This window comes from Hyla sarda, chromosome 8 (genome assembly GCF_029499605.1).
Source record: "Hyla sarda isolate aHylSar1 chromosome 8, aHylSar1.hap1, whole genome shotgun sequence".
NCBI classification, from domain to species: Eukaryota; Metazoa; Chordata; class Amphibia; order Anura; family Hylidae; genus Hyla; species Hyla sarda.
Genome location: NC_079196.1, coordinates 159580497 through 159607981, shown reverse-complemented (window position 1 = coordinate 159607981; position 27485 = coordinate 159580497). Strand labels below are relative to the sequence as shown.

At 41.9% G+C, this 27485-nt stretch overlaps 1 protein-coding gene across 3 annotated transcripts in view; it reads right to left on the bottom strand.

Moving 5' to 3' along the window:
- ABCC1 (ATP binding cassette subfamily C member 1) overlaps window positions 1–27485 on the bottom strand; it is a 222725-nt gene that overhangs the window by 85715 nt on the left and 109525 nt on the right. For all 3 annotated transcript variants that reach the window (XM_056536365.1, XM_056536367.1, XM_056536366.1), the window contains exons 2-10: window positions 21720–21896; window positions 12586–12711; window positions 12349–12486; window positions 8813–8938; window positions 5118–5179; window positions 4535–4666; window positions 3284–3511; window positions 1545–1722; window positions 393–554 (exon numbers count right to left, since the gene is read on the bottom strand). In XM_056536365.1, the coding sequence (XP_056392340.1) occupies window positions 393–554; window positions 1545–1722; window positions 3284–3511; window positions 4535–4666; window positions 5118–5179; window positions 8813–8938; window positions 12349–12486; window positions 12586–12711; window positions 21720–21896 (1329 nt within the window). The remainder of the gene's footprint in view (window positions 1–392; window positions 555–1544; window positions 1723–3283; window positions 3512–4534; window positions 4667–5117; window positions 5180–8812; window positions 8939–12348; window positions 12487–12585; window positions 12712–21719; window positions 21897–27485) is intronic.

Genomic DNA, 27485 nt, shown 5'->3' with positions numbered 1-27485 from the left:
CTAATGTCACTGCAAAGTAGAATTGGTGGTGCAAAAAATAAGCCATAATATGGATTTTTAGGTGCAAAATTGGAAGAGTTATGATTTTTGGAAGGTGATGAGGAAAAAATGAAAATGCAAAAACGGAAAAACGTTAAGGGGTTAAATGGTCTATTCCCCCCTCCCACACATTATATGGTTGAATAATTTTCTCCCTTGCTAGTACGAAAAAAGTTAATAAAACTATCATCATGACAAAAAAGGTTCAAACAAATCTCAAACTGACAAAAGGCAATTTTAGTAATTTTCACATAAAATACATTTTTGATCTTATGATTTTATATAGCACGGTGTGTGTTGTCCATGCCAAACCACTACCAGACAAAAGAAAGGGAAGAATAAAAATAACTTACTTGCCACAGTAAATACAGAGCCAATATAACTTGAAGAGGAGCAGACCAAATCATGTTTATGTAGGTTGCCAGATCCATAAACCTTTGTGCATCTACAGACATCAAGTTAACAATTTCACCAATAGTAGATGTGCGACGTGCTGCATTACTGATCACTAGAGCCTGAAAGTAAGGTTAAGGGTCCAGTCAATTCGCTAGCAAAATATAACATGATCATGCGAACACTGGTGAATAGATAATATCATAAAGTTAACGTGCCGAGTGTAGATAACATTGTGAATGTCAAAGTGCTTTGAGGGTTTTCCTTTTTTACCAAAAGAACCTATGCATAAAGTGACATGCTTTATAAGTTATTGAGCACAATATAAAGAGACCACCTGTTGGGTTTTTAATAGTAGGCACAGTAATAAAAGTTGTGTTTTACATTTATAATTAATTTAGTGGATGGTAAAGTTAGGGTACTAGTGACCACTGATGTGTTCAATTGTAAATTGAGGGTTTTCCTGACACACATTGATGAAACTATTCTTAGAATAGCCCCTAAATGATCAGAGTTGTACTGCAGCTCTACACCTACTAAAGTGAGCGACAGTACAGACACCGCTGCGTGGTCGGCATTGCAGTAAGATACCGCAACGAAGGGGCCACAGCACTTCAGGGAGTATTGTTGATTAGTTGGGGTACTGGGGTGGTCAGATTCCCACAGTAACACATCCGTGTCTAACCCATGGATAGGACACTAGTGTTCAAGGCTGTAGGTATGGCTATAGACTCAAGCCAAACATGCATTGCTTGGACAGCTATACATCTGAATGGCTGCTACATAATACTTTGTTTTCTAGGAGCTGTTCACAGTCTATAAGTTGTCGTCTTTTATAAAAACCTCTTCAAATCCAGAAAAAAGCCCTTGAAACAGGAGACTATATACTGTTTTGAGACAACAGTGAAATGCGGTCTGCAGGCAGATTCTAAAGTGGAGCCACAGGGAAAATGAACTCTACAAACAACTCTGCGTCTTTTATTGGGAATGCTCCAACAGCTAAAAGAAAATCTATCACTGAACAAAAGAATTAAAGTGGAAGTCTATAACCAATCCATGTGGGGTCTCTCAGAAAACACTGCAATCTCAGAACTAGCACAATGAAGACTTACTTTGCGATAGACAAGACCAATTATGGCCGTTTTAAGTCTCATTCCCGTAACAAAGCAGATATGAAAATATTTGTGTAAGATGAGAGTCTGAAGGCAGGCGCAGACGAACAACAACCCTGTGTACAGATATCCATGCCAGTCCGGAGCATTTTTATCACCCACAAACTGAATAAGCAATCTGAAAAAAAAAAAAAATAAATACATATATCACATTTTAGAAATAAAATTATGACCAAGAAATCAAAACCAATCTACAGATGTAAATAAATGCCAATGATGTAAATAGATGCAAATAAATATTGGTGTCAACTAAGTCTCCACCATTTATCATCTTGTCATTTTAAGGTCAAAATTCTGGGCTGATTAATTTCCTAATATTATATTATGACTGTCAGTGTTCATTTTTTTATTTTTATAATACAGAGCTTCAAATGCCCTGAACATACACAAGTCTAAAACAGCAGCCACTAGAGGGTGCTCATCCCCTTAAAGACACAACCTTGGTAGATGCAATTGTTTTTCGTTCTCGCTACATTTTAAACTAACCAGGTTTTGCTTTTGTGTCAATGCGTTTGGCAAAAACGCAAGCTCTGTCTGGGTTTTGAGACAGCTTATAATTGGCACAGACATCCAATTTGGAAAACTCATCAATTTTGGCATTTCTTATATGTTCATTTTTACAGTATTTACCATGCAGCATAAGTAATGGAGCCGCTCTATTAATATGGTTTAATACTTAGAGTAAACTTAGAAAGACTAAGAATAATTATCACAGTAACTGCTTAAAGGAGTTATCCAGCATAAGGTGATTTTAGCACGTACCTGGCAGACAGTAATGGACATGCTTAGGAAGGATGATCTGCACTTGTCTTGGGGCTAAATAGCTATGTTGTGAGATTACCATAACACTGTAGCTAGCTTTTTGTTAACTGGTATATCCCGTCTGACTTTTCTTTTTTTGACTACAAATCCCACAATTCCATTTTCCTCCCTCCCACACATCAGCCACCCCACCCATTGAAACATATTTGAGCTGCATCCATTCAAATCAGTGTGGTTTTCAATCAGGGTGCCTACAGCTGTTGCAGATTGATCTCTCTCCCACCAAGCGATCGCTTCACCCATTGAAGCAGACAGGCTTCCTGTCATCAGCTGACTAGTGAGTCAGGTCTCGGCCGCATTGCAACTTGGGAAAAATCTGAGACAACAGTAATTTTGTATGCTGGTAAAAATAAATATTGGGGTGAAAATCACAGAAGAAGAATTGTGAGAAAACCGTCACACACAGGTACTGACACTATATTATGAACTACACTAACTTTACAGCCCCTGTAGCATAGTCAAATAAAAAAAATCCTGGAATACCCCTTTAATAAATATGGTGTATCTTTGGACTATCTAGTTAAGTATAGACCATCTACTAGTTCGCCTACTTCACATGAAAATTAAATGATGACATTTTGGCATCTGGACATAGCAGACATTGAGCAAGATACACAAGTCTGAGAAAATGCACTCACCTGCCACTCACTGATCCCCCCCCCCATGGATGCTATTCCCTGCTGTCAGGGTTTCATATTCTCTATCACGACATGCTTCTCAACTAGCTAATGTGGGTCACTGCTATGGTCAATGACTGGCTGAGTACGTTGATAGTAGAGAAAGGCACCAGAGACTGGTGGCAGGTGAGTGCATGTTTAAGCAACCATACATAGACAGAATAGTTCTCATGCTCTTACTTTAATAATCCTGGTCCAGTAAACATCAATAGGTCATGAATGAATTTGAAGAAGCAGCTCATGAAAAAGTAAGGGCCAAAGGTTTTATATAAAGCTTTAAACAATGATGATTCCGCGTCTTTTGTAGTCGGCTTCACAATTAGAGCTTCAGCCTCCTCTACAGTTTCATCTCCTGGCTCAGGCTGTTTGGTCTGTTTCTTAGGGGAATACACCATTTTCAAAGGCAGTCTGTAATAGATAAAAGTAGGACTAGATAAAATCAGCTAGTCTAATCAGAAGTCAGTCTAGAACTGAGCAATATAAAATCAATCAATAAATTGGTATTGAGCATGTAAATAAAATAAAAGTGTTCTTATTCACTGACCGCAAATTAAGATCCAATTCAGTATAAAAAAAACCATGAAACAAAGCATACTAAAAAGTTGCACAACTTTTCATTTATACATCATTTATATCCCAAGACCAGAAAGTCCCCTTTAATAAATACACACCTACCTCGCCACTGAATTTTATGGCACAAACTTGGAAATTGGGAGTTTTGAAACTCTGTTCTCCAGATAGCAGAGTATCCCTGAAGTAGTATCAGAATAAAACCCTGGATTATACTATCCCCATAAACCTAGTATTCATAACTCGTAAAAGTATATAGAACAAGTGAAGGCTTATTTACCCCAAATTTTTGCTATATACACTTTATATAAAACATATAAGTAAAGTATAAGTCAGTGGATTGACCCAGCCATCTAAGAAAGGGACTGCACCGCCCATTAGCTGACAGACTGAAACCCCTGCTTAAAAGGGCTTAAAGGGGTACTCCGCCCCTAGACATCTTATCCCCTATCCAAAGGATAAGGTTTAAGATGTCAGATCGCCGGGGTCCCGCTGCCCCCTCCCATAGACTTGCATTGAGGGGCGGGGTCTGACGTCACACAGGGGCGGAGTCGTGACGTAACGATCATCCGTACCCGTGGTCGAGATGGACTCAGCCTGAGGACCTCCAGCGATTTCGGAAGCCCCTAAAAGTGGGTGCCGCATGGTAGATCCCGGGGGTCACCAGCAGCGATCTGACATCTTATCCCTATCCTTTGGATAGGGGATAAGATGTCTAGGGGTGGAGTACCCCTTTAAAGGGTTGGCAAGGAAAGACAACAAATTTAATTTTAAACTATTAAAATGCTCATTTTGGAATCCACTTCAGGAGGACTAATGTATGTATCTGCATAATGCTGTGTTTCTCATTAAAGTACACACTTTTTAGCTTTCAGGTATTCTTTTTCCCAGTTTTTGGCCAGGACGGGTACAACTTCTGTAGAGGTGTCTTCTTTGTTTAAAGACCATAAATCCTTGGCTTCCAGGGGGCGCTTGTATCCCTGTACCATCATACTAGAGAAAAAAGGAAAAATAATAAAGAACATCCTCTTAAGAAGCTAATAAGCAATACTTCTTTTTTCCAATACAACTTCAAATCTAACACAGGTATAAATAAAATCACTTTGAATAATGTGAGATTGAAGAAAAAAAGTGGCATCCATTATAGCTGTACGTCAGATGTCTGCTTCACTGAGATCATCACCGGTTATAGGGAGTCTGTCGGCCAGTGTGAAAAGGGCCTTTAGGCATCTCTCTAGCCAGCCAGTACCCTGCTCCGTACATACAAGGAGCAAAAACCCTGAAACAGCAGTCTGCAGATGGGCAGGTCTACCTTTTGGAGGAAGCCCTGGTTTGGACAATAACATTTTCTTCCTTCTGGGTGAGGGGGATTTAATAAGAACACTTGATAATGTGTAGGATTTCAGTCACTTAGAAAGTATTGTATACGGTTTGAGTGTCTCACCTGCTTATCCACCAGAAAGTAATTTTAGACAGAAAAGAAGCACTTGATTCTGGACACGGATTCTAGGGCAAATAAAGGAGAGAAGAAAAAAAAAAAAGCCTTAAAGTCAATGTCTAATAAGTAGCCCCAATCCTTTGCAACTCTCCAATCTCCTGTTCCCTGCTGTTCCCAGCTTTTGATGAAGTTTTGTTTGTGCAGGAAGTGCCCGTTTAGCCAATCACTTGAGGTGTGTCCCCGCTGCTGTCTGCAGTGACTAAGGCCCCTTTCACACTACAAAATTTGTTCCATTAAAAGATCCGTATCCATATAGCGCTGCGGTGGCATAATATGAGAAATGTGCCGGCGGGGGGCACATTATGAACGTGACGGTGGGGGGGCACATTATGAATGCGCTGGCAGGGGGTGGTCATATCTTTATTAATGCGCTGCGGGGGGGCATATTATAAATGCGCTGGGGGGGCTAGAAGGCTATACATATATTACCTCCCTCCCACAGCGCTTTTAATATACATATGGCCCCAGCTGCCACTCACTCACAATGTTATTTTTAAAAACCCCGCTGGGAGCCCTGAATGGCTCCTCGATGCCGACCATTCAGGGGATTCAAAAATGTAAGTAAAAACACATGATACATCGCAGGGGTGCGCAGCATGCTGCCCGCTCCCCTGCTTAGTAACTTCTGATCAAATGGGGTCTCAGAAGTGAGACGCAGTGCAATCAATCCCTCAGACCCTGTACTACAACCCCCATCATGGAAGAGTCTGTTCCATGATGGGGGTTGTAGTACAAACACTAATGTAGTCTCCCCAGCTGTCTGCAGACTCCCGTAGCTGGGGAATTACTACTCCCATCATGGAAACAAGTCTGTTCCATGATGGGAGTAGTAGTAGTTCCTGCTGTGGGAGTCTGTAGGCAGAGGTGTTAACATGAGGGATGTTATAACGGGTCTTAACAGATGAATATGCCCGTTATTGTGATGGACATTATTCAGCCGTTATCACCCGTTATTTCATCAGTTATTATACATCCGTTCACACAGAAAACTGACGTTTAATAACGGATGAATGCTCATAGTGTGAAAGGAGCCTGAGCTGACAATATGTCATCATAAACAGGGAGCAGAAGGAGCTTGAGGCAGGTAAATTTGTTTTTCCAACATATACCAATACAAAATAACAATGATATCACATCATTAACACATTACCAATCACTATCCCACCCACCAAATACCGTGGAAAATAAATTGTAGGGAATTAAAACCCACAAAGAAACCTACACAAGACTCTTAATGGGCCATGTACTGTTCACATAAATAAAAAATAAAAATCCTGCATCACATTACAAACCAGCTCCATTCAAAATGTAATATGAGTATCCAGCCCTAGAAGGAATGAGTAAGATAATGACTGCTGGGGAGGAAGGGGGTACAACCTAGGGTTACCGTGGGATAAAAAAAAAATTATTATTGAAGAGGACCTGTGCCCCCCCTGAAAGCTTAGGGTGCTCTGAATCTAGGGGTGTTATTTTTATTAATTTCCTCAAACCCCCCCCCCCCAAATTTCCAAGATTTCAGTGAGATGGGTGTAACATTAAAGGGGTATTCCAGGCAAAAAACATTTTATCCCCTATCCAAAGAATAGGGGATAAGATGTCTGATCGCGGGGGGCCCACCGCTGGGAACCCCTGTGATCTCCTGCAGCACCCACATTCTCTGAGGGAGCTGCGTCTACAGTTTTGGAAACTTACGGGTTTCCGGGAATAAGGACATGGCGTCACGCCCCCTCCCATAGACATGAATGAAGGGGGCGTGGCATGACGTCACATCTCCAGTCCCGGAAACCCGGAGGATTCCGAAACTGGAGACACAGCTCTAGCATAGAATGTAGGTGCTGCAGGGTGATCGCGGGGGGTCCCAGCGGCGGGACCCACACAATCAGACATCTTATCCCCTATCCTTTGGATAGGGGATAAAGTGTTTTTGCACGGAATACCCCTTTAATTTCTAGTACAATTTACTGGATGCTTATTGTCATGTCAGCTATACCCATAGGGTTTTTTCAGAGTAGACATGACACATTTTGTAAATCACTGCCCCTCGAACACACTGCACTAGAAATAAAGGTATGTAAAAAAGCAGAAAATAATATTGATATAACAGACATTCCTTGTGGCTACATTAGTGCCCTTTAGGAATGGCTTGAATTTTGGCATACTTGACAAGGCCTAGCATTTACATGGATGGGCATTCATCTGAATGGCTGCCATAAATGTTACATTGTCTCTGCAGGGAAAGTTGCTGGATGGCTGCAGCTGCCCCTGGCTAAATCAATTGTTTTCTGGAGGGAGATCCATGGTGATCACCTGTCTATGATAAGATTGGCCCTTTAACAAATCAACCAACAAATCTGTTTTCAAATAACAACATATCCATCAAAAAATATATTTGACTGGAGGATCCATGTTAGGAATAGTTGTTTAAAAAGGGGTAATCCACTGGAAAACATTTTTTTTTTTAATCAACTGGTGCCAGAAAGTTAAAAATCTTAATCCTTCTAGTACTTAGCTGCTGTATGTTCCAGAGGATGTTCTTTTCTTTTTGAATTTCCTTTCTGTCTGACCAAAGTGCACTCAGCTGACAGTCTGTCCATTTTAGGAACTGTCCAGAATAGGAGAAAATCCCCATAGCAAACCTTTCCTGCTCTGGACAGCTCCTAAAATGGACAGAGGTGTAAGCAGAGAGAGCACTGTGGTGAGACAGAAAGGAGATTAAAAAAGAAAATAACTTTCTGTGGAGTTTACAGCAGCTGATAAGTACTGGTAGGATTAAGATTTTTAAATAGGAGTAATTTACAAATTTGTTTAAAAACATCTTATCCCCTATCGAAAGGATAGGGGATAAGATGTCTGATCGTGGGGGGCCCACCCCTGGGACCCCCCGCGATCTCCCTGCAGCAGCCCGCATTCTATGCGTAGCTGTGTCTGCAGTTTCGGAAACCGCCGGGCTTCCGAGACAGGACGTGACATGACGTCACGCCACGCCCCCTCCATTCATGTCTATGGGAGGGGGCCGTTATGCCCCCCTCCCATAGACATGAATGGAGGGGGCGTGGCGTGGCGTCATACCCGTCTCGGAAGCCTGGCGGTTTCCGAAGCTGCAGACGCAGCTACGCATAGAATGCGGGCTGCTGCAGGGAGATCGCGGGGCACGATCAGACTTCTTATCCCCTATCCTTTCGATGGGGGATAAGATGCTTTTGTCTGGAATACCCCTTTAACTTTCTGGCACCAGTTGATTTAAAAAAAAAATAATAATACATTTCAGGGGAGTACCCTTTTAAGCTATTCCATTTTGGTGAGATTCTGCTGGCACTCATGTTTTCATCCAGGACACTGTATACATGGTATGATTGCCAGTTTATGTCCCTACTACATTCAGTATTTCACGGATAAATATCTACAGTGCAGCAATGACTTAACAACTAGACACTACATACACAAGCTTTTAATGGACAGACGGCAGGATACAGCTCAGGTACAACTAAGAACTCCTGCAGATTGATATAATGAGGATGCATGTTACCATCTGTATTACAGCCCAGGACTGTGAGTCATATGACCTCAACTTACAGCTTCAAAAGAGAGGCAATATTTGTATTTTACATAAAAGTTGTACGATTAGAAAGAGGGTCACTCACAGGATCATTGACTCTTTCTGAGAAAAGAGGAGGGTGGTCAGGGAAGGCAGCCAATACCAGCTCCACCAATACCAACAGAAAGTACATGTAGAATGTGACATCCCGGAATACATCTATACTGGCATCCTGCAGTGAGGAATAAAACAAGAACACATTGAAGTGCCGGCAGCACAATACTCCAAATACATGGTGGTATAATGTGTGACAGACCCTCCATAACAAGACACGCTACCCAGCTGGACTACAAAAGATTGATATAATGTTAAACACATTCATTTTTTAGTCCTTTGATGGATGTTTACTTTACACTCGCTTCAAAGCATTTCCCACAAGGAACGAGGGGCATGGCAATTAAATTCTGTATTTTAAGTTGAGCTCACATACTGCAGCAGGAGGTCAGTATGCTACTACAGCACTGGATTTATTTATATTTAAAATAACAAAACATTAAGTGTTTCTAGTTCATAAAAAGGAGCCACAAATGTTCCTTTGAAAAAAATAAAAAAGTAAAATAAAACACCCACCCACCACCAGCAGTCGTCATCACTTCAATCCTTGCCAATATAGCTGGTATCACGGCTGATCACTTCTGATTGGTGATGACTGGAGTAAGGACCAGTGGGGAACTACTAAAACCTATTTATTTTATAACATTTATTGTACTTTTCTTTTCTGAACCTGACAACCACGTGAAGCATGGTATGCACTCAGCTCTGGGCTCAGAGGTGGTATCCACATCTTCCATGTTTTATGGCCATTTAAGTACTGTGCTGTATGATATTTTAATGGATTATAAATTATCCACTGCTGAAAGCAAGGAGTTAATATTGTCACTGAACAAGTGGTTCTTCAATTTTAGGTATAATAATATTAGCATTCACCAAGGAAAGATTACAGTGATCCATCAACTTACAATGGCCTCAATATACAATACTTTTAGCATGCATAACTGGCTGTCTGGTAGGGCCCCCTACAGTACACGGAGGTACTACATGATCTGTACTACTATTTACCTGTGCCACAGTTAGATGCTCCAGGTGAGGGCAGCTCAATTATATTAATTTTTTTTTTTTTAGGACATTGTGTGTACTGTACAGGACCCTGAAGAAGCTCCTGTCCTCTACATAGACAGTGATTACAGCTCCCAGCAGCCCTTTCTTACTTTTATATGTAAGGACTTGCTTTATCTGTATTAGTTATCTACTAAGTTTTCTCTAATCCTCACTTTTTTTTTTTCTATTTTTTGGATGACATTTTGGTGGCTTCAGAACCAATTACCTGGTTTATGGTCTCAACATACAATGGACTGAACATACAATGGAACCAAAATATTGTAACTTGAGGGACCACTGTAATTATAATTTATAGTAGGGGGGGTACATGATTATTTATAATATTACTACCCTTGCTGCATAATCCCTCTTTAAATGGGCACTGTCAGATTCAAAAACTTTTTATATGTTATACATCTTGGCAAAACATTAAACTTTCTAATATACTTCATAAGAAAATAAAATTTCCTTTTTTATAGAAATAATGGCTTAGAAAATCATGGCTTTGTCCAAGCTGAAGCACAGGCATGGACAAAGTCCAGTAAGTGAGGGTGGGCTAGCACTCCTCTGTGCTCTCTCCTGTCTGATAGGACAGAAGAGAGCACAGAGGAGTGCTATCAGGCAGGAGATAGCACAGGGGGAGTGCCATCAGGCAGGAGAGAGCACAGCGGAGTGCCATCAGGCAGGAGAGAGCACAGCGGAGTGTTATCAGGCAGGAGAGAGCACAGCGGAGTGCCATCAGGCAGGAAAGAACACAGCGGAGTGCCATCAGGCAGGAGAGAGCACAGCGGAGTACCATCAGGCAGGAGAGAGCACAGCGGAGTACTATCAGACAGGAGAGAGCACAGAGGAGTGCTATCAGACAGGAGAGAGCACAGAGGAGTGCTAGCCCACCCTTACTTACTGGACTATGTCCATGCCTGTGCTTCAGCTTGTACAAAGTCACATTTTTATAAGTCATGATTTCTATAAAAAGGAAATAAAATAAAATTTTCTTATGAAATATATTAGAAAGGTTAATATATTGCCAGGATGTATAACATATAAAACGTTTTTAAAATCTGTCAGTGGCCAGATGTACACCCTGCGCCTGGCCCTATAACACGGGGTCACGCGGTGGCTAATGAAAGTCGGGACCCTGGGCTAACAGCATGTGGCACCAATCTTTGTGCCGTGCGCTTTTAACCCTTTAGAGGACGCGATCAAAGTTGATCGCCGCGTCTAAAGTTGAAAAAATGGCATCCCAACAGCTCTGTCGGGCTGACAGTGACCATCATTACCTGCCTCCGGCGTGTCCGATGGGCGATTGGACACGCCTGAGATCTAGGCAGGAGAAGTCAAGCCCCCATAACACTGATCATCGGCAAATATTTCTCTGCTGATTAACAGTGTTAAGAATCAATGTGATGCATAATATAGCCACTAGAGGGGGCTATAACGTAGCAAAAAAATTTGAAAAAAAAGTTACTAATGATGAATTAACCCCTTCCCTAATAAAAGTAAGAATCCCCCCCTTTCCTATTTTAAATAAAAATAAACATATGTGGTATCGCCGCGTGCGAAAATGTCCGAACTATAAAAATATATCGTTCATGAAACCGCACGATCAATGGCGTACACGCAAAAAAATTCCAAAGTTCAAAATAGCACATCTTTGGTCACTTTTTATAGCACAAAAAAAAAAAAAAAAATGAATAAAAAGAGATCATAAATTCCAATCAAAACAAAAATGCTACTGATTAAAACTTCAGATCTCATCACAGAAATGAGCCCTGATACCGGCCCGAATGCGGAGAAAAAAAAGTTATAGGGGTCAGAAGATTTTTAACGTTTTTAACGTATACATTTCCCTGCATGTAGTTATGATTTTTTTCAGAAGTAATACAAAATCAAACCTATATAAGTAGGGGATCATTTTAACCGTATGGACCTACAGAAGATAATGTGTCATTTTTACCGAAAAATGTACTGTGTAGAAACGGAAGCGCCACAAAATTTACAAAATAGCATTTTTTCTTCAATTTTGTCGCACAATTAATTTTTTTTCAATTTCGCCGTGGATTTTTTTTGTAAAATGACTGATGTCACTGCAAAGTAGAATTGGTGGGGAAAAATATAAGCCATAATATGGAATTTTAGGTGCAAAATTGAAAGCGTTATTTTTAGATGGTGATGAGGAGAAAAAAAAAAAATGAAATTGGAAAAACAGAAAAACCCTACGTTCTTAAGGGGTTAAAGAAGGAGCTATTCCAGTCAAATAAAACATCCTTATTGTTTCAAATAGCAGGTCTGTAGCAGATTAGGTATGTATTATATTTTCAGTACTGTATATGTATATTATATGCCGCAACGTCTGAAGAATGAGATATTAGTACAAACAATTTTACAAACATGTATCTGACCATTTTCCATTGATGTGTATTATAAAATTGATAGTTACACTCAACTACATTTACAACAATTACACAAACAACAGATACATACCGGTTTTAAGGCATGGAGAACTTTGGACCTGAATATAAGTATGGCACACAGCAGAGCTATAATCCAGAAGTTTATCAATACACCTGAAGACTGCTCTCCTTTTATCCGCTCATATTGAATTAAAAAAGTAGCTAGCAGCTGCAAACCAGAGAGAGAGGGAAAAGTCAATCCATACTGCAGACTAAAAAAGCTTGAATCCAGGGCACCATAAATGGAGTATTAGATAAATCTTCTTACCATAGTTATACCCAGCACAGTGGGGCTTACAACATAAACTGGGGCTCGATAAATACTTTGACTCCTTTCCCAGAAGGAGTAGAATAGATCTGCCCAGCAGACCAGCCATAACAGGAGCCCAATAGCCTGCAAAAAATGAAATATAAATACAAATAAATAAGTAAAGACACTTGCCCTAGGTCATACAAAGAACTAAAAATTAATGAAGCATTTCACAACTAAATCACCTCCTTTTACACTGAATGTAACATTGAGAATAATGCTACTGCTCAGAGCTTTACATGTCAAATCCATCGTTTCCCATGCTTCTCTATTGGTCAGTGAACAATTAACACAAACCTAATGGAGCTTTAATTGCGGAGTAATTCAGTGGGGAGAATACTGCCTGGAGTGTGCCCCCACAGCATCTCTTACACTAATCCGTTGCTGGGTGTGCTCGCCCTTGGCTTTAAACTGCACCCTAATATGGGTACCAACTAATACTACGGCAATAAATGATATGCAATGTCCTCTAAGTGCAAGTAGGAAGATCCCCAAAATATACACTGCACAATTCTATAGCATTTAAGGGCTGCAGAGCAGATCAGTGGATTGCACCATTACCTTGTCACACTGAAGTCCTAGGACGGAATCTGATCATAGGCAACATCAGCATGGAGTTTGGAGGGCCACACGATTTAACCAAACTAATAACTTACAATTTATACTAGAAGCTAAAACATGGACAGGGGCTGATGCTAGTGAGGTCAATGGGGGAGATTTATCAAAACCTGTCTAGAGGAAAAGTTGCTGATTTGCCCATAGCAACCAATCAGATCTCTTCTTTCATTTTTATAGGCCTTTATAAAAGGAGTACGCCGGTAGAATTAAAAAAATATATATTTTTTTAAATCATCTGGTGAAAGAAAGTTAAACAGATTTGTAAATTACTTCCTCTATTAAAAAAAAAAAATCTTAATTCTTCCAGTACTCATCAGCTGCAGGAACTGTCCAGTGCAGCAGAGGTTTGCTATGGGAAATTGTTCCTGCTCTGGAGAGTTCCTGACATGAACAGAGGTGTTAATACAGCAGCTGATAAGTACTGGAAGGATTAAGATTTTTAAATAGAAGTAAATTACAAATCTGTTTAACTTTCTTGCACCAGTTAATAAAAAAAATAGATTTTTCACCGGAGTACCCGTTTAAGTGGACAGCTTAAAGGGGTACTCCGCCCCAAGGCATCTTATCCCCTATCCAAAGGATAGGGGATAAGATGTCAGATCGCTGCGGTCCCGCTGCTGGGGAGCCCTGGGATCCCCGCTGCAGCACTGCGCTATCATTACAGCACAGAGCGAGTTTGCTCTGTGCGTAATGACGGGCGATACGGGGGACGGAGCAGCGTGACGTCATGGCTCCACTCCTCATGACATCACGGCCCGTCCCCTTAATGCAAGTCTATGGGAGGGGGCGTGACGACCGCCGCGCCCCCTCCCATAGACTTGTATTGAAAGGGGCGGGCCGTGATGTCACAAGGGGCGGGGCCATGACGTAACGATGCTCTGGCCCCTGTACTGCCCATCATTACGTGCAGAGCGAACTCGCTCTGTGCTGTAATGAGAGCGCGGTGCCGCAGCGGGGATCCCACGGCTCCCCAGCAGCGGGACCGCGGCGATCTGACATCTTATCCCCTATCCTTTGGATAGGGGATAAGATGTCTAGGGGCGGAGTACCCCTTTAAAATGGGGGACTTAAAGGGGTATTCCAGGAATTTTTTTTATTTGACTATGCTACAGGGGCTGTAAAGTTAGTGTAGTTCATAGTGTAGTGTCTGTACCTGTGTGTGACGGTTTTCTCACAATTCTTCTCTGATTTTCACCCCACTATTTATTTTTAACAGCATACAAAATGACTGCTGTCTCAGATTTTTCCCAGCTTGCAGTGCGTCCGAGACCTGACTCACTAGTCAGCTGATGACAAGGAGTCTTTCTGCTTCAATGGGTGGAGAGAGCAATCTGCAAGTAATGCAACAGCTGTAGGCACCCTGATTGAAAACCACAGGTCTTTTGTTTTAATGTGTAGGGTGGCTGATGTGTGAGAATGAGGAAAATGGCATTGTGGGATTTGTAGTCAAACAAACATCAAACAGGAAACAAGTTCACAAAAAGAATGACATAACCATTTAGCCAAGACAAGCGCAGATCCTTCCTAAGCATGTCCATTACTGCTTGCCAGGTACATACTAAAATCACCTTATGATGGATAACCACTTTAATGTAAAGTTGAATCAATTGTTTATTTGACATTTCAGAGAAAAGGTCCAGTAAAATGCCCACCCCACAAACATTACTACATGGCATGTATATCTAGTTTTGAGAACCTCCAGGAACATTAACCTATGTGTGAATTAGGTCAGCATCACTTTTTATTGGATACTAGCCGAGTACCTGATGTTGCTAGGTCCTTCTTCTATCTTTACCTTGTGGTAGAGGAAAAGCAACAATGATGCTCTTGTCCTCATGTCCCATCCCTTGCACCAACGATTCTATGCACCTGCCTGCCAGTCAGTCGGTAGGATATTTAAAAGTCCCGGGGAACTTCTGCAGCCCGAGAGTAACGCGATCAGGAGATGTACCGGAAGTTCATAGTTGCATGAGGCTTCAAACAAAAATTCCCACCCTCTCAAATGGAGGTGGGTTAGGGTTGATTTAACTCTATTCCTCTAGAACTCTATTACTAGAGGTATAGAGTTAAATCAACCCTAACCCACTATTACTATATTTTAAGTTTTTTATAAGTAAGTAATTTGTACCAAGTTTCATCGATCTGTCTCCAGCCATTTGAAAGTTATGCAGGAACATATATACATGCATATATTCAGAAAGTCTTCAGGTCGGAACTACAGCTCCCAGCAGGACAATCCTGGACCCAGTCTCTGCATGTAATGGAGTAGCAGACAGTAATAGGCATGATAGTATGGCAACAAAGCTATAAAAGTGCGGTGCTCAGCCTAAACAAAATATCCACTGATCTATGCAACACAACTTAAAACCAGACAGGCAGCACTCACAGATGTCTTCAGCTTTATCTTTAGTATGCCATTCTGCAAGGGAGAACATGGAGCTGGCCTGTGTTAGGCTGCATTCACATTATGTTTGCTTGCTACAGCTGCCAGATCCAGCTGGGACATTTCAAAACCGGGAGCTCCCGTATCCCATCAGGACCGGCACCGAAACCCATTCACTTTAACCCCTTAACGACGCCGGACGTAAATGTACGTCCTGGTGAGCTGGTAGTGGGCTGGTATTTATGTCCTATGCATAACCGCGAGCATCGGAGCGATGCTCTGGTCATACGCGGCAGGTTCCGGCTGCTAATCGCGAACGCTCGGATTTCCGCCGTTAACCCCTCAAATGCCGAGATCAATACAGATGACGGCATCTGCAGTGCTGCAGTCACTAAAATGGATGATCGGATCGCCCACAGCGCTGCCGCAGCGATCTGATCATCCAGAACTACAGACAGAGGTCCCCTCACCTGCCTCCCCGGCGTCTTCTGCTCTGGTCTGCCATCGAGCAGAATATGACTGATAATACTGATCAGTGCTATGTCCTATGCATAGCACAGAACAGTATTAGCAGTCAAATGATTGCTATAAATAGTCCCCTATGGGGACTATTAAAGTGTAAAAATAAAAGTAAAAAAAAAAAGATTTGAAAAACCCCCTCCCCCAATAAAAACATAAATTGTCCCTTTTTCCCTATTTCACCCCCAAAAAGGGTAAAAAAAATTTTTATATAAATATTTGGCATCGCCGTGTGCGTAAATATCCAAACTATTAAAATAAAATGTTAATGACACCGTACTGTGAACGGCGTGAACGTGTAAAAAAAGAAAAAAGTCCACAATAGCTGCTTTTTTTTTTTAAACAACATTTCATACCAACAAAAACTTAATAAAAAAAATGTATTAAAAGTTTTATATAAGCAAATATGGTATCAATAAAAAGTACAGATCACAGCGCAAAAAAATGCGCCCCTTACACCAAAAAAAAAAATAAAAAATAAAAAAGTTATAGGTCTTCAAAACAGGGGATTTTAAACGTACTAATTTGGTTAAAAAGTTAGCGATTTTTTTTAAGCGCAAAAGTAATAGAAAAGTATAGCATTTTAATCATATTGACCCAAAGAATAAATAACACGTCATTTTTACCATAAATTGTACAGTGTGAAAACAAAATCTTCCAAAATTAGCAAAATTGTGTTTTTCTCTTTAATTTCCCCACACAAATAGTATTTTTTTGGTTGCGCCACACATTTTATGGTAAAGTGAGTGCTGGCATTCCAACGGAAAACTGGTTGCGCAAAAAACAAGCCCTCATACTAGTCTGTGGATGAAAATATAAAATACTTAGGATTTTTTGAAGGCGAGGAGGAAAAAACAAAAAACGTAAAAATAAAATTGTCCTCCGCCCTTAGACATCTTATCCCTTATCCAAAGGATAGGGGATAAGATGTCAGATCGCCGCGGTCCCGCTGCTGGCGAGCCCCGGGATCGCCGCTGCAGCACTGCGCTATCATTGCTGCACAGAGCGAGTTGGCTCTGCACATAATGACGGGCTATACAGGGGACGGAGCATCGTTACGTCATGGCTCCGCCCCTTGTGACATCACGGCCCGTACCCTTAATGCAAGTCTATGGCAGGGGGCGTGATGACCGCCATGCCCCCTCCCATAGACTTGTATTGAGGGGGCGGGCCGTGACATCACAAGGGGTGGAGCCATGACTTAACGATGCTCCGGCCCCTGTATTGCCAATCATTACATGCAGAGCGAACTCGATCTGCGCAGTAAGGATAGCGCAGTGCCGCAGCAGTGATCCCGGGGCTCCCCAGCAGCGGGACTGCGGCGATCTGACATCTTATCCCCTATCCTCTGGATAGGGGATAAGAGGTCTGAGGGCGGAGTACCCCTTTAAGTCCTTAAGGCCGGCTGGGATACGGGAGCTACTGGTTTTGAAATTTCCCAGATGGATCCGGCAGCCGTAGCAAGCAAACGTAGTGTGAATGCAGCCTAAGTGAAGCATGCCTTATTTTTAGTGATGCACCTAAAGGAAAATTGTGCTGAAACCGAAAATTTAGGCTGTACTTGGCTGAAAACCGAAACCGAAAATGCATTGCCCCGCCCCCTTTTTTTCAATATAGTTTTTGTAAAATTGTATTGTCTGAATTTTTTTTAGTTACTGATGTACTTGAAGGGGAAGTGGGGTGGCTATAGAAGGTACTGTCCGAGCTTGCAGCCACAGCACCACCACTCACCATACATTGACTCCAGGACACACTATAGGGGTACACACCTATCTGATATAATAAAAAAAACAGCATGCTTAAAATGTTCTCTTCTGACCCCTATAACTTTAATTCTCCATATATGGGGTTTTATAGGGGCAATTTTTTTGCGCTGTGATCTGTATTTTTATTATCAGTACCATTTTTATTTTGATGGGACATTTTGGATAAATTTTTTTTTTTATACGTGCACGCCATTCACCATGCAGTTTTATTAACATTTTATTTTAATAGTTTGGACATTTATGCACGCAGTGTTGAGAAATGTTTGTTTTTGTTTATTTTAATTGAAAAAATGTGGGTGGGGGGGTGAGAAAGGGTGAATAAAACTTTTATTTAGGGTGAGGGGCTTTTTTCTTCTTTTCACATTTATTGCCTTTTTATTTTTTACAGATTTATTTTTTAAATACTTTTTGTCCCCATAGGACAGTGTTTTACAGTGTGCCTCCAGCAAAACTACAACTTCCAGCATGCACTGACAGCCAAGGGCTGTAGGGCATGCTGGAAGCAGGGCAACCATCAGGGGGTATAACCTATACCCCTGTAAGGGGACCGGACCCCAACGGCAATTTTTTTTTTTCAGTGAGTGATTGTCACTCACTGACTGCTGGGGCCAACACATTGTACATTGACGAATTGACTGACTGTACTCTGTTAAGTCAGTCAAATCAGTCACAGATCACACACGGCAGCGCTGCTGCACAGCATGAACCTCTGGGCCGGCAGCCACTATCTCTTTAAAACTGCAGAAGTGGTCGCCGGAGGGTACATCCGCTGGTCTCTGCACGGTGAAGCCGGCCCTGAAGTCACGTGACCGTAGAAGCGCTGTGGCAGAGTCCGGAAGAGGAGGCCAGCGCAGAGGTGTGGATCAGCAGTCTGTCTGACAGAGCGGAGCAGCACAAAGGAAGAGCCTGCCCTGAGGAGGATGGTGGGCCGGCACAGTCGCACAGAGTAGAGATTATTAAGGAGAAAAAATAATAAAATTACTGGAGCTGGGGCAGAACAATGTGGTGGGGCAAGGACTGAGGCCTACAACTATATGGGGGCAACAGTTAGCAGCAGAGGGGGGCCTATAACTATATGGGGGCAAGTTTCCCCCATATAGTTTTTGTAGGCCTTTTTAGCTAATAGTTGCCCCCTCATATAGTTGTAGGCCCATTTGAGAGGGGCCTACAACAACTTTATGGGAGCAATTTAAACATGGGGGCCTATCCAAACTATATGGGGCACCCATTAAGTTTGGGTAGGCCCCTCTTCTAATAGCTGCCCCAATAAAGTTTAGGTAGGCCCCTCTGTTAATAGTTGCCTCCATAATGGGGGCAACTATTAAAGGAGTACTCTAGTGCCAACTATTCCTCCTCTGTTGTGCCTGGGCTGAAAAAAAAAGTTAAAATAAACCTTCACTTACCTTCCTCCATTCCACCGGAGCGCTGCTACCGCTGATCAGTCCTCCAGTTCCGTCTTCTTCCTGTGCACGGATCATCACACATGCTCAGCCCATCACCGGCCGAGCAGGACATTGCTGTGGCCGGTCCTAGGCTGAGCGCCATGTGATGATTCGTGCACAGGAAGAAGGAAGAAGACGGAACCGGAGGACTGATCAGCTGTAGCAGCGCTCGGGTGGAACGGAGGAAGGTAAGTGAAAGTTTATTTGAACTTTTTTTTTCAGCCAGGGCACAACTGAGGAGGAATAGTCGGCACTAGAGTACTCCTTTAACAAAGGGACCTACCCAAACAATATAAAACAACACCAACAGACTAAAATATAGCTTATATTGCATGACCTGTTAAGGACCAAAGGCGTCTGTATTGTGCCGCACAAGACTGGGGGGAGGGCCTGGACTGCGCAAGACTGGGGCGGGGTTTGTGTAGCGCCGGTGTGCAGTTCTGCACCTCACAGCGGAGAAAGAGTATCACACCAGAGCATTAAAAGCCACACACCTATTCTAGGCCACGCCCACCAAATTAATCGGCAGGAAATCCCCTTAGCCAAAAAGGCCAAAAGGGGCATTTTCGTCCGATAATTTTCGGCATCCCTACTTATTTTGTTTAGTTACTATGTAGTTGTAGAAATAAAGATAATTGTTTACTTGCCTACAAATTTAGTATTTTGTACCCCATGACTTCTAAAGTTGAAGAACTTTGTGAACATGTTGCATAATTTTTGCTGTACTGGCGCTGAGCTATAGACTGGTTTGCATACCAGAGCTACAGTCAAGCTGTTGGTGGTGGAGTCTTTCCTAAGAGGACCAGCACATTACTTGCTCATCATTCAGTTTAGCAAAGTTTATATAATGTGGTGCACAATCGTTTTTTTTTTTTTATCATGGTGGATGCAAAACCTGACACTTCTCAGAATGCAATTCATCAGAACAAGCTCTGGGCACATGTTAAGCCAGATAATATAAAAAAAAAAAAAAAAAATTAATAACCCCACAGTCTTTAGAGTTAAAGTCTCCCTGCATTTCTAACTCTGCATCAGGATTAGTACAAGATAAAGTCACACATGTACATAAAAAGATAAACACTGCCTTTCAAATGTGAAATTATGGTTCAACTATGGCAGCAACGTTCTTTATTTAAATGTCATTAAAATATTTGGAAGCACTGTACACACATTGGGGGAGATCAAAACATGTCTAGAAGAAAAGTTGCTGAATTGCCCATAACAACCAATCAGATTGCTTCTTTCATTTTTAACCTCTTAAGGACCCAGGGCGTACCTGTACGCCCTGAGTCCGCTCCCTTTCTATATCACGGGGCAGGACAGGGCAGAACCCGTGGCTAATGCTTACCGCATGCTATTAACCCTTTAGACACGTGTTCAAAGTTGATTGCCCTTTGCCCTTTTCCCATAAAAAAAAAAGTAAATAAAACGTATGTGGTATCCCCGCGTGTGGAAATGTCTGAATTATAAAAATATACTGTTAATTAAACCGCAAAGTTAATGGCGTATGCGTAAAAAATTCCAAAGTCCAAAATAGCGGTCACTTTTAAAATCATGAAAAAAAAAATGGATAAAAAGCGATCAAAAAGTCCGATCAATACATAAATGGTACCGCTAAAAACTTCAGATCACAGCGCAAAAATAGCCCTCATACCGCCCTGTAGAAGATGACAATTTTGAGCGTATAAATTTTAAGTACGACAAAATCAAACCTATTTAAGTAGGGTATCATTTTAATCGTATGGGACCTACAGTATAAAGATATGGAGTAATTTTTACCGAAAAATGTACTGCGTAGAATGGAAGCCCCCAAAATTTACAAAATGGTGTTTTTTCTTCAATTTTGTCGCACAATGATTTTTCTTTCCGTTTCTCCGTAGATTTTTGGGTAAAATGACTGACGTCATTACAAAGTGGAATTGGTGCTGCAAAAAATAAGCCATCATATGGATTTTTAGGTGCAAAATTTAAAGAATTATGATTTTTTAAAAGGTAAGGAGGAAAAAACTAAATTGCAAAAATGGAAAAACCCTGAACTGGATTAAATAATAGGTCTTAAGACTGGAATATGCCTTCAAGTGAACCAGTATAGCCATTCTACTTTCTGGACACAGAGCTAGCACTCAATGGAGTTTTTTTTTATATTCTTCTATACAGATGGTTTAAACATAACTGAATCATTTGAAAGGTTAATGCAGTAATAGAAAAACAGAGCTAATTTCTTCCAAAAACAGCACCACCCCAGTCTATTTCTTCTTTTCCAAATACCTGTCTTGGCACTGTGCTACTAACCTATGAGATGATAATTTACTAAACAGCAATTATTGAACTATAACAGATGTCCACACAGAAACAGAAGCTTACAGTTTTGGCCTTATTGAGATGTGACATTCGGATGTAGCCCTGGTCATTGCGCTGGAGGTATAAAAAATAGAAAGGGAAGCAGAGCCAGAGGTAGATGCATGGAATCCATACTAGGACCGTATTCTGGAAGCACTTGGTGAAGTCTGGGTTCTCTGTATACCAGGTAACATTTGCATCCTATAAAAACAAGGACAATGCAATATAAATTTTCTTGGTAAAATAGGGTTTTTATACCACAGAACATTGAAACATAAGCAACAGCAATAGTACTAAAGTATAAGAAAATAGGCAAAATAGGACATTACGTAGAGGACCACCCTAAGCCAGGGAAGTTCTAATACAAGTACCTACAACAGGGACATTAAGCTGCTAGGTTGAGCTTCTTTCTCAATGCTAATCCATTCAGATATGGGATAAGAACTAGATACAATGGCAGCCCAACCAATGCATTCACACTTGTTAAGTTTTTGTGCAGGGAAGTAAATAATGAAATCCATGGACAGACGACATTAAAACAATCTTTAGTAACATACAAAGTTAGATACAACAAAAAGAGTAACCGGACAGAACTGTACACCAGGAAAATAATCACTTTTTTTTCCAGGTGACTAAATCATAGTTCCGAATACTACAAAACATTATGGTCAGGATCACACATGGAGTTTTCAGTGTAGTTTGATTCAGGGCTGTGGACTCAGGCTCCATCCCATAGTAAACTGCTAACATCAGCTTTTCACCTCTGAAAATAAGTGTTCAACAAGCCATGCATTAAATAAATGAATCCTACAATATTAACTATGTATGATACATTTCTATCAACTCCACAGGTATGGTTTGAGCTAAAGCAAGGAGTGGATCCAAAAGGAAGGGAAAAAAAGAAGTATAAAAGACCTACTACTCTTTAATTCCACTTCTGTGACTGGCTCAAAAACGTCTTGTGCAATTCCAGACTATTGCCAAAAATCACACATTTATTAGTACCGTAAGTATCATAAGTAATAATGTGATATTGAGTCCTTAAAGGAGTAGTCCAGTGGTGATTCAGTGGTGAGCAACTTATCCCCTATCCTGAGGATAGGGGATAAGTTGCAGATCGCGGGGGGTCCGACCCCTGGGGCCCCCCGCGATCTCCTGTACGGAGCCCCGACAGCCCGCTGGAAGGGGGCGTGTCGACCTCCGCACGAGGCGGCGGCCGACACGCCCCCTCAATACAACTCTATGGCAGAGCCGAAGCGCTGCCTTCGGCAATCTCCGGCTCTGCCATAGAGATGTATTGAGGGGGCGTGTCGGCCGCCGCTTCGTGCGGGGGTCGACACCCGCTATCTCGGCGGAGAGCCGGGGCCCCGTACAGAGAGATCGCAGGGGGCCCCAGCGGTCGGACCCCCCGCGATCTCAAACTTATCCCCTATCCTTAGGATAGGGGATAAGTTTTTCACCACTGGACTACCCCTTTAAGATGCATTCCTAATAAGTAGTATCTGAACCAATGTTCAGTTAGAAAGGGTCTGCATAGTACCTTCTAGTGTATCATATACTGCCCAAATAGTGTTGCCACATGGTGCCCAAATAACACTACTATGAATTTTACTAGGTAACCAGGTTTTGATCAAGAAACATTAGGGCTATAGCTGTATCCTTACAGGTTTGGGCACCAAGTACAAGATCAGGGGGGACAGGCATGTTCCTGATGCCCAGACCATTAGTGTTCCCTTGAATAGTGACATGTATATTTCTACACCCTTAAAAGGGAACCAATCAGCAGGTATTAGCATATATAATGCTTGACAACATGTTATATATGCTAAAATAGTTATCCTCACCATCCCTGGGGGACGTTTTTGCCCCAGTGATGGTGAAGATATTAAGTCAGTGGTTCTTAACCTTGTTGGAGGTACTGAACCCCACCAGTTTCATATGCGCATTCACCGATCCCCTCTTAATTGGAAAAATAAAATATGATTTTTTTCAAATTCAAAACATAGGAGGTATATATTTAAGTATATATTTATACATAGGTGCATAAAATGAACAAAACCATTAGGCGCAGGCAGTGTTCCCCCAAACATTAGGCAGGCAGTGTTCCCCACAGACATCCAGCCTCCAGCCAAATACAGTGTACACTGGAGGCTGTATGCCTGTGTACTGCCCACTTCAGTGCTCCGACCACCGCTCCGGCTATAGCAGTAGGTCTCGGGTATGGTGGTCAGAGCACCGAAGATGACGTGCCGCTGGTCACTTACCAAGCTGGTCAGGGCGAGTCTTCCTCCTGCTCCATCCTCCGGTCCACAGCGCCTTTGTTTCTATGTCCCGGCGGCCCCAGCGTTTTTAAACTTAACGTGGGGCCGCAGGGAGTTAATCGTGGTGGGGGGGGAATTGCCCCGTCGCTACAGGACGGGCAAACACCAGCTCTGCTCGGGGCCCCAAGCAATTGCTTTGTTTGCCTGTCCTGCTGTGACCTCCCCCGCAAGACTGACTTGCCAAACCCATGGGGTTCGATTGAACCCAGGTTAAGAACCACTGTATTAAGTAGTAGTATTATTACAATAGAACAATTCTGCACCTGGCAGTACCAAAAAAAGGGGAAATAAAAACATTTTATTAAAGGAGATGCATACTTCTATTTTTAAAAACCATTACCCATTTTTTTTTTTGTAAAGTCCTTATAGTGGACTACTATATGCAATCATTACATAACACTTAACTATGCTATGCTATGTTATCTACGCCCTGCTTGTCCAGTCTGCCTGAGACACTCAGAGACATTTACTTTGGGCAATAAATCTTTCCATAAGACAGTGGCTTCACGGTTCTTGCCCCTCATCATTACAAAGCAGGGTGCTGGTTGGCTACAGAGATATATTAAGGCCCCCATACACATTAGAAAATAGTAGGCAAAACCCGCTTGTTTTAGTGGGCCCAGCCAACTGTTTGCGTAAAAGGGCCTCTTGACTGACCTCAGACATAGGATAATGGGAAAGAGATTGTATTTTAACCACCTGATCCTTTTGTTCTCAGAATTCAGAATATATTAATGCTTGTTTGAGCAAAATGTGTGTATGTTTTGAGCAATCTGCAAATTTCGGCTATTCCATGTTTATGCCCACTAAAGCATTATCACAGGCAGGATTGCAACACCTACATACAGAAACACACAGAATTCAGCATTCACAATAGATTATGATTAGGCCTCACATTCTCTCTCCCTGCATAGGTCACAGAGCATGCCCACAACACTTTCCCAGAGTTATCACTAACTCATCTAAAGGTTCCTATTGATCATGTGGCTGCTGTAAATCAAATCTCTGAATATTGTTAAAGGAGAACTATTATGCAGGAACATTTATACCCTATGGATATATAGGGTGTAAGTGTCTGACCCTGCACAGCACGCTGGCAGTCCCAAGAAAGGGGTCGTTGCCCCCCAATGCACAAATTAGTGGCCAACATGCCACCCCCATCTAGCTCTACGTGAGAGCCGGAGATCGTGTTCTCTGAGAGATACAGTGAACCGGGGTGTCGGCTTTGTGTGGTGTCGACACGCTCCCTTCATGGGGACTACCGGGGTGCCGTGCAGGAGTTCACTGCTATCGTGGGGGGGCCTTAAATAGGGGAAATGTTTTCCTGCATGAGAGTTTTTGTTTAATAGCAGCTCAGACAAGATGAGTGCCACCACAATCATCTAGAGAAAGAACAAAAAATAAATATATATCAACAATCAGAAATCAAAACCCACTTAAAATCAAAAACAACAAAGTAAAACCCTGACAATCTCTTGATGCATCATGATTATGGGTGTAGACAAATAGAAATAGACCAGTCACCTCAGTTTAGCGTTGTAGTTTTTCCACACATACTATCTAGTAACAAGACACAAATGTTTTCCCCCTTAGAAAGCACAGTCTCCACTTTAATAGTAAGTGTAAATCCCTGGGGTCTGGCTGATGTCCAGGCACTTACTGTGCGGTTGATTCACAGCGTTCAGTACTGTTTATACACAACAAAGCACAGAGGGTTTCATAGATGTGGGGGCACAGAGCATTTAGGATTTGCTTAGTCATGCTGTGTCAAGTCATCACACACAGCGTACTGCATGTGAGCTCCGGAGGGGAGGAAAATGATTCCTTACAGAAAATGACACGCGATTACATAGCACAAACCTTCACATATTCAGAAAATGTGCTTCAGGAGAGTTTCTTATATTTTTATTATTATTATTTTTTTTAAATGCACTTTTAGGGACAGATAACAGAGTGTTTTAGTACAAGCAATTTTGAGTCCATTATTTCTTTGCACTTTCTCTCATTATAAAAAGGAATTAACTTCACATTAGAGGTATAAAACAGCAAATAATTGAAACGAAATGGCAATGTTTACTATGGTGTACCTACATTTAATCCATTGAGTTCAATGGACTGAACAAAGAAACAGGAAGATTTATCGAAACCTGTGCAGAGGAGCAGTGGTGCAATTGTAACCAAACAGAGCACAAACCCATACAAAAAAAAAAAAAAATGTTATATGTATATAAATATATATTCATATTCCAGTAAAACAAAAATATCATAAAAGCCCAGTATTTCTATTCTCTATACTAGTAAAGTCCCCTTATAAGGGCCCCATAATGAACTCCCTGAACTCCCTAAGTGTAATCTCCAGGACTTTCATAGAAGAGGCCCATTTCCTTTTCTAGGAGACCAGTATTCCAGGCTTCACACGTCATGTCACACGTGAAATGCCAGTCATTAATGGACTTAAGATAAAAGGGGTGCATTCATAGTGTTTGTCCATAAAATGCAAGCATAATTGACTATGTGGCTACTTCTACACATTACGAATAATCTTATGTGCACTAGCAAAAGGCCAAGATGCAGTATAAAAGCAAATGTTAATGTTCACCAGTCCTAAAGGCCATATGTCACATGTTGGTTGGTGTCAAGCAGCCATCACGCCCCTCCCATAGACCTGAATGGAGGGGACATGGAGTGACGTCATGTCTCCAGTCACGGAAACTCAAAGGTCGGGGGGGGGGGGTCCCAGCAGTGTGCCTAATCTTATGTGCACTAGCAAGAGGCCATAGACATCTGCCGGTGGTCGGAGATTCATACTGCGCTCAGCCAATCACCAGCCGCAGCGAAGTCAGACTCGGCCGGCGATAGGCTGAGCGGCAGTGTGAAAACGCTTCAGGACACAAAATTCTTCACTACACCGGCACCTGCTAACGGGGCCGAAAACGTCACACTGCCGCTCAGCCTATCGCCGGCCGAGTCGGGACTTCACTGCGACCAGTAATTGGCTGAGTGCAGAAAGACTCTCCGACCACCACCAGCCAGGAAGAGGATCGCAGCGGAGACCGGAGACGGTTACCGGAGACCCGGGGGAGCGGAGGAAGGTATGTACATCTTTACTTTTTTACTTTTTTTATTTTTTTATTTTCCATGACAAACTGAATTCTGTCAAATACAGCAGACTACAAGTATAGAGATTAGTATAGATACACAGGTCTAAAATTCCTTAAAGGGTCTGCAGGACATTTCTCTAAAAAAGGTAAATATAGTACTGCATGCCAGCTATACAGTGAAATGGGCACTGTCAGATTTAAAACCTTTTCATATGTTGTACATCTTGGGCAAAACACAACGAACATTTTCCTTTTTGTAGAAATCATGGCTTAATTAAAAAAAAAACACACACACTAGTAGTCCCCATACCATCCAAAAAATAACTGTCTGGTTGCAGCATCATCTTTGATCCAGCTGAAGCAAAGGC